At 38.2% G+C, this 12546-nt stretch overlaps 1 protein-coding gene across 1 annotated transcript in view; it reads left to right on the top strand.

The window, feature by feature from the left end:
* COL28A1 (collagen type XXVIII alpha 1 chain) overlaps positions 1–12516 on the top strand; it is a 77098-nt gene extending 64582 nt beyond the window's left edge. The window contains exons 29-36 of the mRNA XM_035897434.1: positions 2563–2631; positions 4796–4876; positions 4967–5002; positions 5181–5217; positions 5520–6074; positions 7280–7464; positions 9754–9970; positions 10428–12516. Of these exons, the coding sequence (XP_035753327.1) occupies positions 2563–2631; positions 4796–4876; positions 4967–5002; positions 5181–5217; positions 5520–6074; positions 7280–7464; positions 9754–9970; positions 10428–10600 (1353 nt within the window). The 3' untranslated portion in view covers positions 10601–12516. The remainder of the gene's footprint in view (positions 1–2562; positions 2632–4795; positions 4877–4966; positions 5003–5180; positions 5218–5519; positions 6075–7279; positions 7465–9753; positions 9971–10427) is intronic.
* Positions 12517–12546: the final 30 nt, after the last annotated feature.

Here is a 12546-nt window from a genome sequence, read left to right as displayed (position 1 = left end):
GTCTAGACATTCTCAGATCTGTACTCAGTTCATAGAATGACATTTTTGCGTAGAAGTCTGCTTATTGATCAGTAATCTTAACAGGATATTAAGGTCAGGGATCCAAGGGTCTGCATTTTTGCATGCATACCACTTTGGTTTTTATGACAAGACTGATGGTCAAGTTTGAATTTAATTATGTACGGGGACTGAACTGGCAAAGCAATGAATATTTTTAAATTAATGCAGCATACTTCTTGTTTTTTACTAAATGTTCAGTTATGGTATCTATGAGAAATCCTTCTTACGCTGATTGATTGCACAAGTAGAGAAAGTAGGATTTGGTTCTGCAGTTGGCATTTTAAAGGCTAAAACTCACGCATGTGCCTGTGAGAAATGTCAGCTGTACAGGTATGATTTTTTTTAGAACAGCAGGTCTCATTCAGCTTTCACTGCCTGAACACCATCTTAACAGTGTCAAATGGGCTGTAACAAATGGCAGCAATAAATCTATAGTTTTCTCGGATCTGACATTTATTATTAGTGAAGGACCACTGGAACATACAGTGTATCCCAGTTCTGGTTCATATGTATGCGCTCTGCAGGTCTGCAAAGGTGTTAATCAGGAAGCTGTGTGATGACCCTGGTCAGGAAGGATAGTCAGTCCCAGTGCTGGACAGCAAGCATCGAAACAAGCAGGCACGCTGTTTCCCTATGTTTAAAAGCCATTTGCATTCATGACCTACATGAAGGACCCAGGAAGCACAGTCCTGCTAAAAAGTGACTTAAAGTAAATCAGATTAAATAGTCACTACAACAGTGCAAAATAAATTGCCTTGTGCATCCCACTGCCTTAGGAATATTTCCTATTTGCAGGAAATGCTTTTTTTTTTCCCCCTAGTGAATCAGCTATGTAATTTGGTGTACCACAGCTTCTTTTCCAGTCTCCAGAGTCTACATAACAGTGCCTGATTTTTTGCTGCTGTAAGAAACGGGGGAGAGGGGAGGGGGAGAAGTTCTGCTTACAGAGGCAAGGTTAGCAGGTCAGTGATAGGTAGCCCCAATGACGAGCAGAGCATTTTAGCTCCCTGAGTTAGGGCTAGAGGCTCCCACGGGGCAGAGCTATGAAGGCGGCGCTCCAGTGGAGATGTGAATAGTGGAGTGCAGTGGGTGCCTTTGCCTAGCACGGGGCAAGACCACAAGGCACCCATGTGCAAGCAGAATCTCCCATCTCAGCAGGATTTCAGTCACATCTGGAATTTGGACAGGGAAAACCATTCACAGACCATGACTCGTAGTAGACTGCCTCTTCTAGGAGCTGCATCTCACTGTCTAACTCCTGGTGAACTCCCAACCCATGGGAGTCAGGAGCCTTGAGTACAAGGAAGAGAAGGTTGACTTGGCTGTGCGCTGTGCAGCTGCTTCTCCGCCTGCAGAAATCTGTAAGCCCCTATCCAGCACAGCAGGTATGGAGGGTGGTCAGTCCTTCCACACTAATGTGCCTTTGGTGAAGGCTGGAGTCTCAATAAATTTGGGAATATTTTTGTATTTCTTTGCCTGTTATGAGCTATATAAACCCTTTTAGGCCTATTTGTGAGCAGCTATACAAGTATTAGTAAAAGATGCTTTAGTGAGACAGTCTGAGAGCTCTTGACTGAAAAATAAAACTAACTAACCTTGTACTTGCATCTCATAGGCTGGGTTTGGTACAGGTGGTGACTGCTCCTGATCTCACTGCCATTCTCTGGAGCTGGTTTTGGTATCTGCACTGGGCACTACTGTTACATGAATTATGTGTGTAATGTGAATTATGGTGAAGCATTTATGTACCAGGGAATATAATCACCTCTAGCTGTGTTTAAAACATATACAGCAGTTGATCAGGAGAAAAAAAAAAGTGTTACCCTATTAAATAAAGCAGGAAAGTTTCTGGAAGCCAGATGCTGTGAGGGATTTTCTGTAGGTATTTTATAACAGCTGTGTTTTATAACATGTTGTGCACCCACACTGCTAGCATGAACACGCCTTTCAAGTCTGTGTGCATGCAGCAGGGCGTGTATAACAATCATTATAAACAAATTTGAACTTTGGAGCTGGACTAATGCTGCCTTTTGAAGTACCAGCAGAAATATGTTCTACTCTCCGCATTGCGAAAAGCAGAGATGTCTTCTTATTTACTTAAGATCAGAAAACTAAGTCAGCCCTGGAGAGATTCTGGGTGTGTACCAGAGAACCTTTGTGTTGGACCTCGTTTTACTGCTTGTAGATTGGATGAATAACTGGCTGAGCCTCAGTGAGGTTACTTTTGTCTTTCATCTATTTCAATGAAATAACAATATTTCATTTAATTAATCAGGGATAATTTCTTCGTTATATACTTTATAAAGGCTTCATGTGTGTTCTGAATCATACACAATTGCTTATTTCTCCAGCTTCAGACCGATTCTGTCTTGGAAGTTATGTGCTTCATTGCATGATACAAATATCTGGCTTTGTCTATGATGCAGAATGTTACAAAGTGAATAGATACAGCATAGCTTTTACTTTAATTTTCAGTAAACTTGCTTTCCATATTCTCTTCAGGGAGAAAAAGGAAATCAAGGCTTTCCTGGACTAAAGGGATCAGTAGGAATTGGCCTTCCTGGACCAAAGGTAAATCCTAGGTTTGCAGTAAGGAAAAAAAAGGTAATTTTTTCATCCTTTATTGGTTATTTGGTGTGACAGGTCTTTGAAGATAAATAAAAGGCAAAGACATTGCCTTGCATGTCTAGCAAGGTAAGTGCCTACTAATTGTCAGCTTTGAAGTCTGTGAAAATCCTAATTGTCATTAAGAACCAGGCTCTGAAGTAGGTTCTAGAATAAGTTCATACCTGTTAGCAGGAAAATATTAGTCAAATTATGTATTCAGTTATCTTAGGTATTTTTCAGGTATTACAAAACATCCTTTTATTTGCCAGGCTTTGACAAAAAAAAGAATTGCTTTTTGACTAATGTCTTTGAAAGGCTTTGTTTTACTTGACTAAGTGCCAAATACCAAAGAGATCAGGTTTTAGTATATTTATGTGTAAGAAAGAGAGTAGCAGCACCACCGCAGTCAGTAGATCGTATTTGCTCTCCCTTATGCTGACATTAACTTTGATGAGGTTAGATTCAATTTATGGACAGGTAATGGGAAGTAATATCCTTTGCTGGATATTATGGTTTTGTGAAATAGAACAGAAACTGTCTTCCAAGAGCTTATTTAGTGGAGACTGGTTTTCTTAATGTTGTGGAGGAACTGTGTGCAATTTTCAGGTTTATACCAGTTTGAATAAGATCAGAATCAGACTGAGAGAGTCAAAAGGGTTCCTTAAAATTGATAGCAATCACCATGGCGAATGCTATAACACAGGAGGTATCTATGTGATTCCACTGGCTGGGTAATTGTTGTGGTTTAACCCCAGCTGGCAACTAAGCACCACACAGCCGCTCGCTCAGTCCCCACCACAGCAGGATGGGGGGGAAGAGAATTGGAAGGGTGACAATGAGAAAACTCATGGGTTGAGATAACAAGTGTAATAATTGAAATATAATAGTAGTAGTAGTAGTAGCAGTAGTAGTAGTAGTAAATTGAAAAGGAAAATAACAGAGGGAAATAAAACCCAAGAAAGACAAGTGATGCAAATGAAAACAATTGCTCACCACCAACCGACCAATGCCCAGCCAGTCCCTAGGCAGCGGCCACCCACCCAACCTTCCCCCTAGTTTTATTGCTGAGCATGACGCCATATGGTATGGGAGGTCCCTTTGGTAAGTTGGGCTCAGCTATCCCGGCTGTGTCCCTTCCCAAATTCTTGTGCACACCCAGCCTATTCGATGGCAGGGCAGTATGAGGAGCAAAAAAGGCCTTGACTCTGTGTACGCACTGCTCAGCAATAATAAAACATCCCTGTAATACCAACACTGTTTCCAGCACAAATCCAAAACACAGCCCCATACTGCCTACTGTGAAGAAAATTCACTATACACCAGCCAAAACCAGCACAGTAATAATAAGGAATAATATCAAAATGGACAGTAATCTAGGTACATTTCTAAGCTTTGAACTTTCAAGTGAGATGTAAGGTGGTCAGTAACTTCCAGAGAGAAGTAAAAAACTGTCCTGCACCATGTCCTTCTTGAAGAAATGTCTGATTTAGAACCTGAATCTTCTGATAGTATATTTCATACCTACATTATGTGAAAACTGTCTCTTGAAATACTGTAATGTTGAATGCTTTCTCTTTTTGGAAATCAAAAGATCTAGTCATTTGAGGAAAAAAGTGCAGAATTGCTTCTAAATGTGAAACTACATATTTTCCGATGGATGTAACAGTCCAAGCATGCCTTTTCCTCTGTTCTTTGCAAGCTCCCAGTTTTTCGTGGGGGTTCTGTGCAAAGCTGCTGTGAATTTAAGTACATTCTGAGGCAGTCACATGTTTCCGTAGGTCTGAATTAACATAGGTCCAGTATAACCATTGGTTTAGAGTTCAAGAAAATCAGAGTAAAAAATTACATATTCTCAACACTTGCATAAAGATGTCTTTACCCCTCACTCCTGAATCAAGATAATTTTTCAGAGAAATTATTAAAGATGTTTTTATTGTCTATCTTGCTTTCTCTGAGAGCCTGCTTTGAGTTGTTCTCTTCATAATACAAGATACAAGATAAACCAGTCACACAAAAAAAAAAAAAATCAGAAAATTTATCTTAAAAGCTCGTTGAACCATAACTCCAACTCTAACTGTCAACAAAACTGGAGTTACTGACTGTATTTAATACAGTTGTTTTAAATTAGGGAGACTATGGAGATAAAGGCGATCCAGGGAGCAAAGGTGCCAAAGGAGAGATTGGAGACCCAGGACCTCCAGGACCAAAGGTAAACCACATTTTCCTATTACTTAATTTTGCACAATAGAAATCAGACAAATTTGGCTTTTGTTATTTATCTCACTCTACCCATTTTCAGGGAATTTGGGGAAGAAAAGGTGAACCTGGTCTTTCGGTAAGCATATACATTAATTAATTTAAAAGATATGAGTTTATTTAGGGAAAATATTATAAGCTTCCGTGAAGTTGCACAAAGTTGTTTGTGGGGCATTGCATTGCCTGCATTTTTGTAAATAAATAGATTTCAGCATTCTTAAAACTAGAACACACAGAAAATTAATTTTCTTTTTCAGAGAGAAGAAGTTATCAGACTTATCAATGAAATATGTGGTAAGCATTCCAGTATGTAAAAAAAAATGCTTCTAATAAAACACATGGAATTTATATTGACTGAATGAATTTGTCCTCTGCATGTTTGTCTGTGAGGATACTATTGATGTGAAAACGGTGCTCACTATGTTGTCAGAGCTATAATGGAAGTAATTTGGTCCAGCTCTGTTTCTATTTATCAGTACCAGTAACTAAATTGATTCATTAATTAGCTGTAACTGACTGTAAATCTGATATATGAGTTCAGTTCATTTTTATGAAGGTAGTTTCTCATAAAATGTCTGAAATGGTTATTCTTCTAGGTTGTGGTATCAGGTGTAGAGTAACACCACTGGAGCTAGTATTTGTCATTGACAGTTCAGAAAGTGTTGGACCAGATAACTTCAATATTATCAAAACTTTTATGAAAACAGTCATTGACAAGGTATCGGTCAACGACGCTACAGCCCGCATTGGCATTATCAACTTCAGCCATAAAGTGGAGTTGGTGTCTTCTCTGAAGCAATACACAACCAAAGAACACCTGAAATCAGCTGTTGATAAAATGCCCTACTTAGGAGAAGGCACGTACACAGCTTCTGCTATCCAAGAAGCCATTCAGTTATTTCAAGCAGCACGCCCAGCAGTAAGAAAAGTGGCTGTTGTAATAACAGATGGGCAAGCAGATGCTCGTGATAAAGTACAACTGGATACTGTAGTAAGAGAGGCCCATGCTACGAATGTTGAGATATTTGTCATTGGGATTGTTCAAAGGACTGAGCCTCATTATGATGAATTTCTGAAGGAAATGCAGCTCATTGCAGCAGACCCTGATGAAGAACATGTTTACCAGATAGATGACTTCATGACGCTTTCAGGTAAAAGAAACTATTTTAGTAAGAGGAAACTTGAAATAAGCATATAAGAGGGTTTGGCCTTTCCCATAGCAAGGCAAGGCAGCCTGCTGAATGGTAGCTTATGTTTCTCTTTTGAATGCAGCTCTTTCTTCTGTTTCTCTTCTTCTTTGGCCAAATGAAACGTTTGCCAAATTTTTACATCTTGCAGAAACAATGAAACACAACGAAAACCAGTTTTCTGAGCTGAGGCCTTCTTTGGGGCACTCCTCTTTTGTGAAGGCTTGCATCAGCTTTCCCTCACAGTCCTTCTGTGCTTGGCCATGGTTTCATCCCAGAGAGATGCAGTTTTCCTTCCACCTTGATGCAACATCTCTGTCTCTTTATCTCTCTCTGTTTCATGTGGCTCTTGTCAGTCTTGGAGTCCCTTCATCATCTCTTACAAGGGTTCTTTCGTGTTTTTTTCTGAAAGCCATAAGGAAACGTATGCTTTCATTCTGATTCTAGGGGGAAAGTGGTGGAGCAACACACAAGGGAATGGGGTCTGATAGTACATTGCATATTTCAAACTGTGGCTTGAAAAAATCCTGTGGCCACAGCTGGAATCAGGAGAAAATCCAGAGGAAACCTGTCCCATGAAAAAAAGTGCATTGATCTAGACTAACCGCAGACCAATCCTATAAAGTGTATTTTTCCTGAGCATAAACTTACTTTTCTATGCTGAGCCTGTGGATGGAGTTAAATCTGGATTTAAGGCATTAACAATGAGAAGAGAGTTTAAGCTAAGGTTCTGGTACCAGCTGGGATTAAATTTAGGGCTCTGACTCAGGCTTCAGCATTCAACATAGAAGTATTCCCAGTCACTAACTTTTTTTGTGCAAATAAGTAGAATGCATCACCCAGTTTTTCTTTTTCCTTCTTACCTGTAAACACTTTCTTTCCTTCACTGTTTTTTTTCGTTCACTGTTGAGCTATGACTTCTGCTTAAAAAAGGGAGTTGGTGTTTTTATCTGTTTCTTCTAAAAGAACAAAAGGGTCTTAAAATCAAATAATTGAGAGTGCTTTTATTACTTCTCATTTGCATTTTGATGTAACTTTAGAAGATGGTCTTTCACAAGTCACTATCATTTAAGATGTAGGGTTAATACTGCACTAAAAGCTTGTGGTGACTCATTATGACTTTCCTTGATTACCCTCTATAAATTCCATCATTTTGTTAATCTTCTCAGCTCTTGAAAATAAACTGATCACAAAAATCTGTGAGAATGTATCTGAAGTCTACACCAGAAAAGATGTTTTATCTCCATCTCCAAGTCCAGAATCTGAAATTGCTAGTGAAGATATTAATAGCCAGTTACCTAAAATGACTACTTCAGAGATTTATATGCTCCCTACGGAAGGAATCAGTTACCCAGTAAGTAAAGAAGTAACAGTTATCAAACGTTTTTAAAATATATGTGTCTTTATTTGAATTCAGATACTCTTTATTTCACCGTTCACCAGTCTTTCAATATGCAAATAATGTGACATTTGGCTAGACCAAAAAATTTGAACAAAACTTTTAAAGTTAGAGTGAACTTATTTGTTGGGAACAGAAGCTTACAGAAGAAAGAGGGTAATACTGTTTCTTAGTGGCCAACAAATGCCAACAGTCCTCATATTTTTTGTAGTTCTTATTCATCTTAGGTGAGTTAGAAATCTTATACACTACATATCTGCCTCAATAGAGACGTATCTATAAGGCATTTATTTATGTGCAAGCTGCTGATTGTTAGTACAATGCTTCTTGTCATGGCCACACACTTTCCAGGTGTCATTAAGCCTTCAGGATTGTTTTGCTTTCCACATTGGGCTGTACTCCTAGGACTCCTCATTCATGTTACTCCTTGTTCTCCAGCCTTAAATTCCTTCTGCCCTGCACTGGGGTTCTGCCTTCCAACACAGTGCTGCTGCACAGATAGACAGGACAGGTAGAGTTTTAATGCAACAGATAAATATTTTCTGCAGGTGTGTATCAGCTTAGTTCCCTTATTAAGTAAGTCTTCAATATTTCTCAGACACTGTCTTAGTATCAGAGTAGGATATTTGTCACCTTTACAGTATATCAGCACTAACTCTCTAGGGTGTTCTTATTGCTTTGCCTAAAAATAGTCAATGATAAAAATGGAACGTTGTTTGCCCCTATAACCTGTTGAATAAACTATTGAAACATTTGATGTATAAACCTCTGTAGCTGCATGGAATGGATATAGTGGACCACAACAATGGTATTTAAATATTAAGTGAACTGAATACAGATAGGAGCTAATTAAATATTACTGAGTTACTGTGGAGGAGTCAACAGGTTAGCCAATATTAATCCTTTGGATTATTGTTTATGTAGCGTCATTCATAATGAAATAGTTCACTTTCAAAATTCAGTTTAATTTCTTTGAATAAGAGCTCCCTCAGTAGGTGTGATTGATTTAGGTTTGGGGCTTGTAATGCCTCCAGACAGACCTGTGTGATACTGAGGGTCAATTTTGACATTCTGTATCATTAAGAAAAATAAATGTAAACCTGGATTTATAGATGCTGACTTCATAAAGCGTGTGGTAAGGATCACAGATAGGATTAGTTCTAAGCGATTAGATGCTCACACACTTGGTTCTGGCTGACTGTGGTTATAGTTAAATCTTTAAAACTGTTAAATTACGATCAGAAGTAAACATAGTCTTTTTGTAGACCGGGAGAAGAAATGTAATATGCAAAGGATTGGATGAATTGTCTGCAAGATCTACATTTCGCCTAGACTTCAATTTTCAGAGTCCCAAACTCTGAAGAGTTTTCTTAAACTGTGTCAATAGTGGCCTGTAAATGGGAAGATATTGAATAGTATCAAATTCCTTCCTGTTCTCAGTAGGTAATCAACGTGTGGGATTAATGCAGTCATTTGTACTATGCTGTACCAAGATCCTTGCAAATCTTCTTGAATATACTAAAACACTAGAGAGGCAAATTTTTATATAATAGTCTCAATTTGAAGAGCAGGGTTGGCTTCTTAACACTTCTATCAAGGTAAATTCTACAGTTCTAATGATTAGCAATGGGCTGTTAGCTAAAACAGGAAAATGGGTGATTTGTCATTTGGCTTGATACAGGCAAGGGCACATGAGCCTATCTATTCAATAGGATGTGGTTCCCATAACACAAGTTTTGGAAACTTTTGCTGTACTCAAGGGATTCCACATCTAAAAAGAACTTCGGAAGCGCATAATGTACTTGTGTTTTTCTATCAATAACAAGTACCCCATTCCTCCTGACTGTGATTTTCCATTTCTTGACAGCTTGAAGATGTCAGAACATTCTCAGTGAGTGTTCTAGATGTTAAGAAGCACCGATTTACCCCAAAGTTCCTTCCATTTTTTGTTTTATTTATGTTACAGACTAAATGGTGACTTAAATTTTGCTTCAATGGAATGAATTCAGCTTAGTGACTAAATCGAAGGCATTACTTTGCCTTTTCATTCAGCTCTCAGTGTCAGAAAATTATGGTCACATACTGAGTAATCACTAGAAGGAGGTCTGAACCCACCTGCTGTTAATGTTTTTTTTTCACACATTATTTAGCAAAAGTTTCCTACATAATTAACTTTTTTTTTTTTCTCTTAGCATCTGAGCCCAGACAGAATTTTAAGTTATAAGATTTTGATTCCTTTTGCAGCTTAGTCCACCACGGACCAGATATACTGAGCTGCTGCCATCTGCTCAGGATCACACTGTGACCACCTCTGCTCACAGAGAATCGAGGTTTCCCCCGCTTTATGACATATCTGAAATCAGACCTCAGAATCCAGCTGTCAATCCTTTGTTCAATGTAACTGCTACTGATGATCACCACCTGACTGTGTTGCAAACACAGGTAGCAACAACCCAAAAAGGTAAGTAATAAATACTGTCCTCAGATATTGGGTAGCAAGTCTGCACCAAAAAAAACCAACAAGCAAACCCCACTCCCTCCCCCAGTATAGTTACTAGATATTATCACCTTTTGTTTGTCTGGGTGCTCTGTCTACAGACATCATATGCAGTGAGAGCCAGATTTTCAAACCTAGATGACAAAAAACCCGTGTGTACCAATTGTGTGCTTATGTATTTAAACAGCAGTTTGGTTCTTAACATTAGGATTTAGCCAGTCTCATTTCAAACCGATCCTGTATTTGTTTAGGCCTGTTCAGGTAACTCATTAATAGAAATGGAATTTGGCTACAAATTTGAGAGAGGCGTATATACTCCAGAAAGAAAAAAAAGGGGTGGTCTTCTTACTGAAGGAGGCACTTCTAGGATAACGTAATGTATCCCCAGAATCCAAGCTAATTTTTACTCATGTGCTTCCAGATCCAAGGTGCTTGGAACCTCTGAAACCAGGGGATTGTCGGGACTACGTGGTGAAATGGTATTATGACAAGAATGGCAATTCTTGTGGCAGGTTCTGGTACGGAGGTTGTAACGGTACCAACAACAGATTTGAAACAGAAAAAGAATGTCAAGAAACCTGCATCGACCGATGAATAAGTAAGTTGTCTCCATCAGGTCCTACTTCAATTGCCTCTTTTCTAGGCTAAAAAGATGTAGCCTATTTAAATGCCTCCCATAGTATACATACATATTATATCATCTTTTATACCTTTGATCAACCTTGATATGTTTGTCTGAACCTTTTTGAGATGGTGGGACCAGAGGTACACTTGGTAGTCATCGATTTATAGTGACACAGTGAGGTTTTCTACTTTGTTTTCTATTCCTTATCTTACAGTTTCTAACACTGTATTTGATTTTTTGACCATTACTGAGATGGGAGATGATATTTTCATAAATCATAATTCCAAGACTTCATCTATAGGATGAGCTGAGAACCCATCATATTATCTGTGAATTTATGATAGTTTTTGCATATTATTTCATATTTATCAAAATTCAGTTTTCCTTTTCCATGCACAGTCTACACAGTCAATATCACAAGGTCCTTCTGCAATTTCTTGCAGTCACCCCTTTTCTTTACTACCTCAGAGTAACACAGCGTTGTCACCAACTTTGTCACCTCGCTTTTTACTCCCTTCTCTAGACCATTTACAACTATATTGAGTAGGACAGACCATAGCGTACATCCTCCAGTGACTTCTCTCCACTGGTCATTCATCCCCTTTCCTTTGTTTTGTTCTTTTCTTCATGTACAAATTAGAAGACTGTCCCTCTTGAACCAATATAACTTTCCTTTGGGGAGGGACATTACTTTTTGGAAATCCAACCAACTGCCTTAGGTCCACAGGCTTATTCAGGCATGGTCTTCAAAGAGGTTGCTTATCAGTAGTACATAACTTCCTTTACAAAAGCCATATAGGTCATCCCCAATAAAATGTATTAAATACTCTATTTCAACTTTCAGTACAGGAAAATTCTACTGCACTGCAGTGTGTGTTTTTCTAAACATTTCAGGAAAAATAAACAATTCCTTATTTCTTCTAGAAATGACTGCTGTTTGGAGTTTTTAAAGCTGAAACTTCATGTGTATTGAAGAAGAACTAACCGAGAAGAATCCAAAATTATGTGGTAACATGAATATATTGCTGCCATGTTCTACTGCCTTCCCTGCTATGGTCCTCACATTAACTAGATTCCTGTATAATGTATGTTATCTGCAACACCACAGCAATAACTTACAATCACACATACACACACACGGGAACATACCTTTTCCCTCCAAATTTATATTAACTTGTTACTACTACATGTGGCAATGGCGAGATTCTAGTTTTAGGATTAAAATGTCAAAAGTGTTTACACTTAGCATTTAATGACAGAGGTCTCTTGGTCTCGTGGAAGAATAAAATACGCTCTAGTTTTAAACAAGGGTAAACGGTTCCCGAAATTGGCACCCTTAATACAGCATTTAGAGACATAAATTAAGATTTGCATTAATTAGAATACCTCTTTGGAATGTAAATACCACAGCTGTAGGTAATTAGGGGGGGTCCCCCCCATTAAAGCACATTTGGATTAACATCAATAAAATATTTTCAATTATAAAGGTAGGCCTTTCATTCAGAATTATATTAAAAACAGGATTCTTCATGTCCTTTAGGCTACTCAGTACATTTCAATTTCTCAGGGCCTCTGTGTTAAAAAAAAAAAAAAAAGTTATTTCACTCTAATATATGCTATTAAACTAAAAAAGGGAAAAGCACTGAAAGATGTATATAGATGTTTACTTATATCCTTTCTGCTTTTAGCCATAATCCTATATGAACATATCATTAAAACTGAAAGTAATGAGCATGTGATTAAAATGGAAAGCAATACCTGATAAAGAGTAATGCATTGTTATTTCTTGGCAAACAAAAGACTAGTATCTGCACGGGCAGCATGGGCAATTCTTGATATGCTTAAACAATTGCTTGCACAATTTTCCCCCCTCCATGTAAACAAATGGTAGCATATAGCATGCAAAATGAAGTTG

This window comes from Egretta garzetta, unplaced genomic scaffold, assembly GCF_000687185.1.
Source record: "Egretta garzetta isolate BGI_Z169 unplaced genomic scaffold, ASM68718v1 scaffold30, whole genome shotgun sequence".
Lineage (NCBI taxonomy): Eukaryota > Metazoa > Chordata > Aves > Pelecaniformes > Ardeidae > Egretta > Egretta garzetta.
The sequence above is the reverse complement of the archived record's forward strand: the minus strand, read 5'-3'. Positions and strand labels throughout refer to the sequence as shown.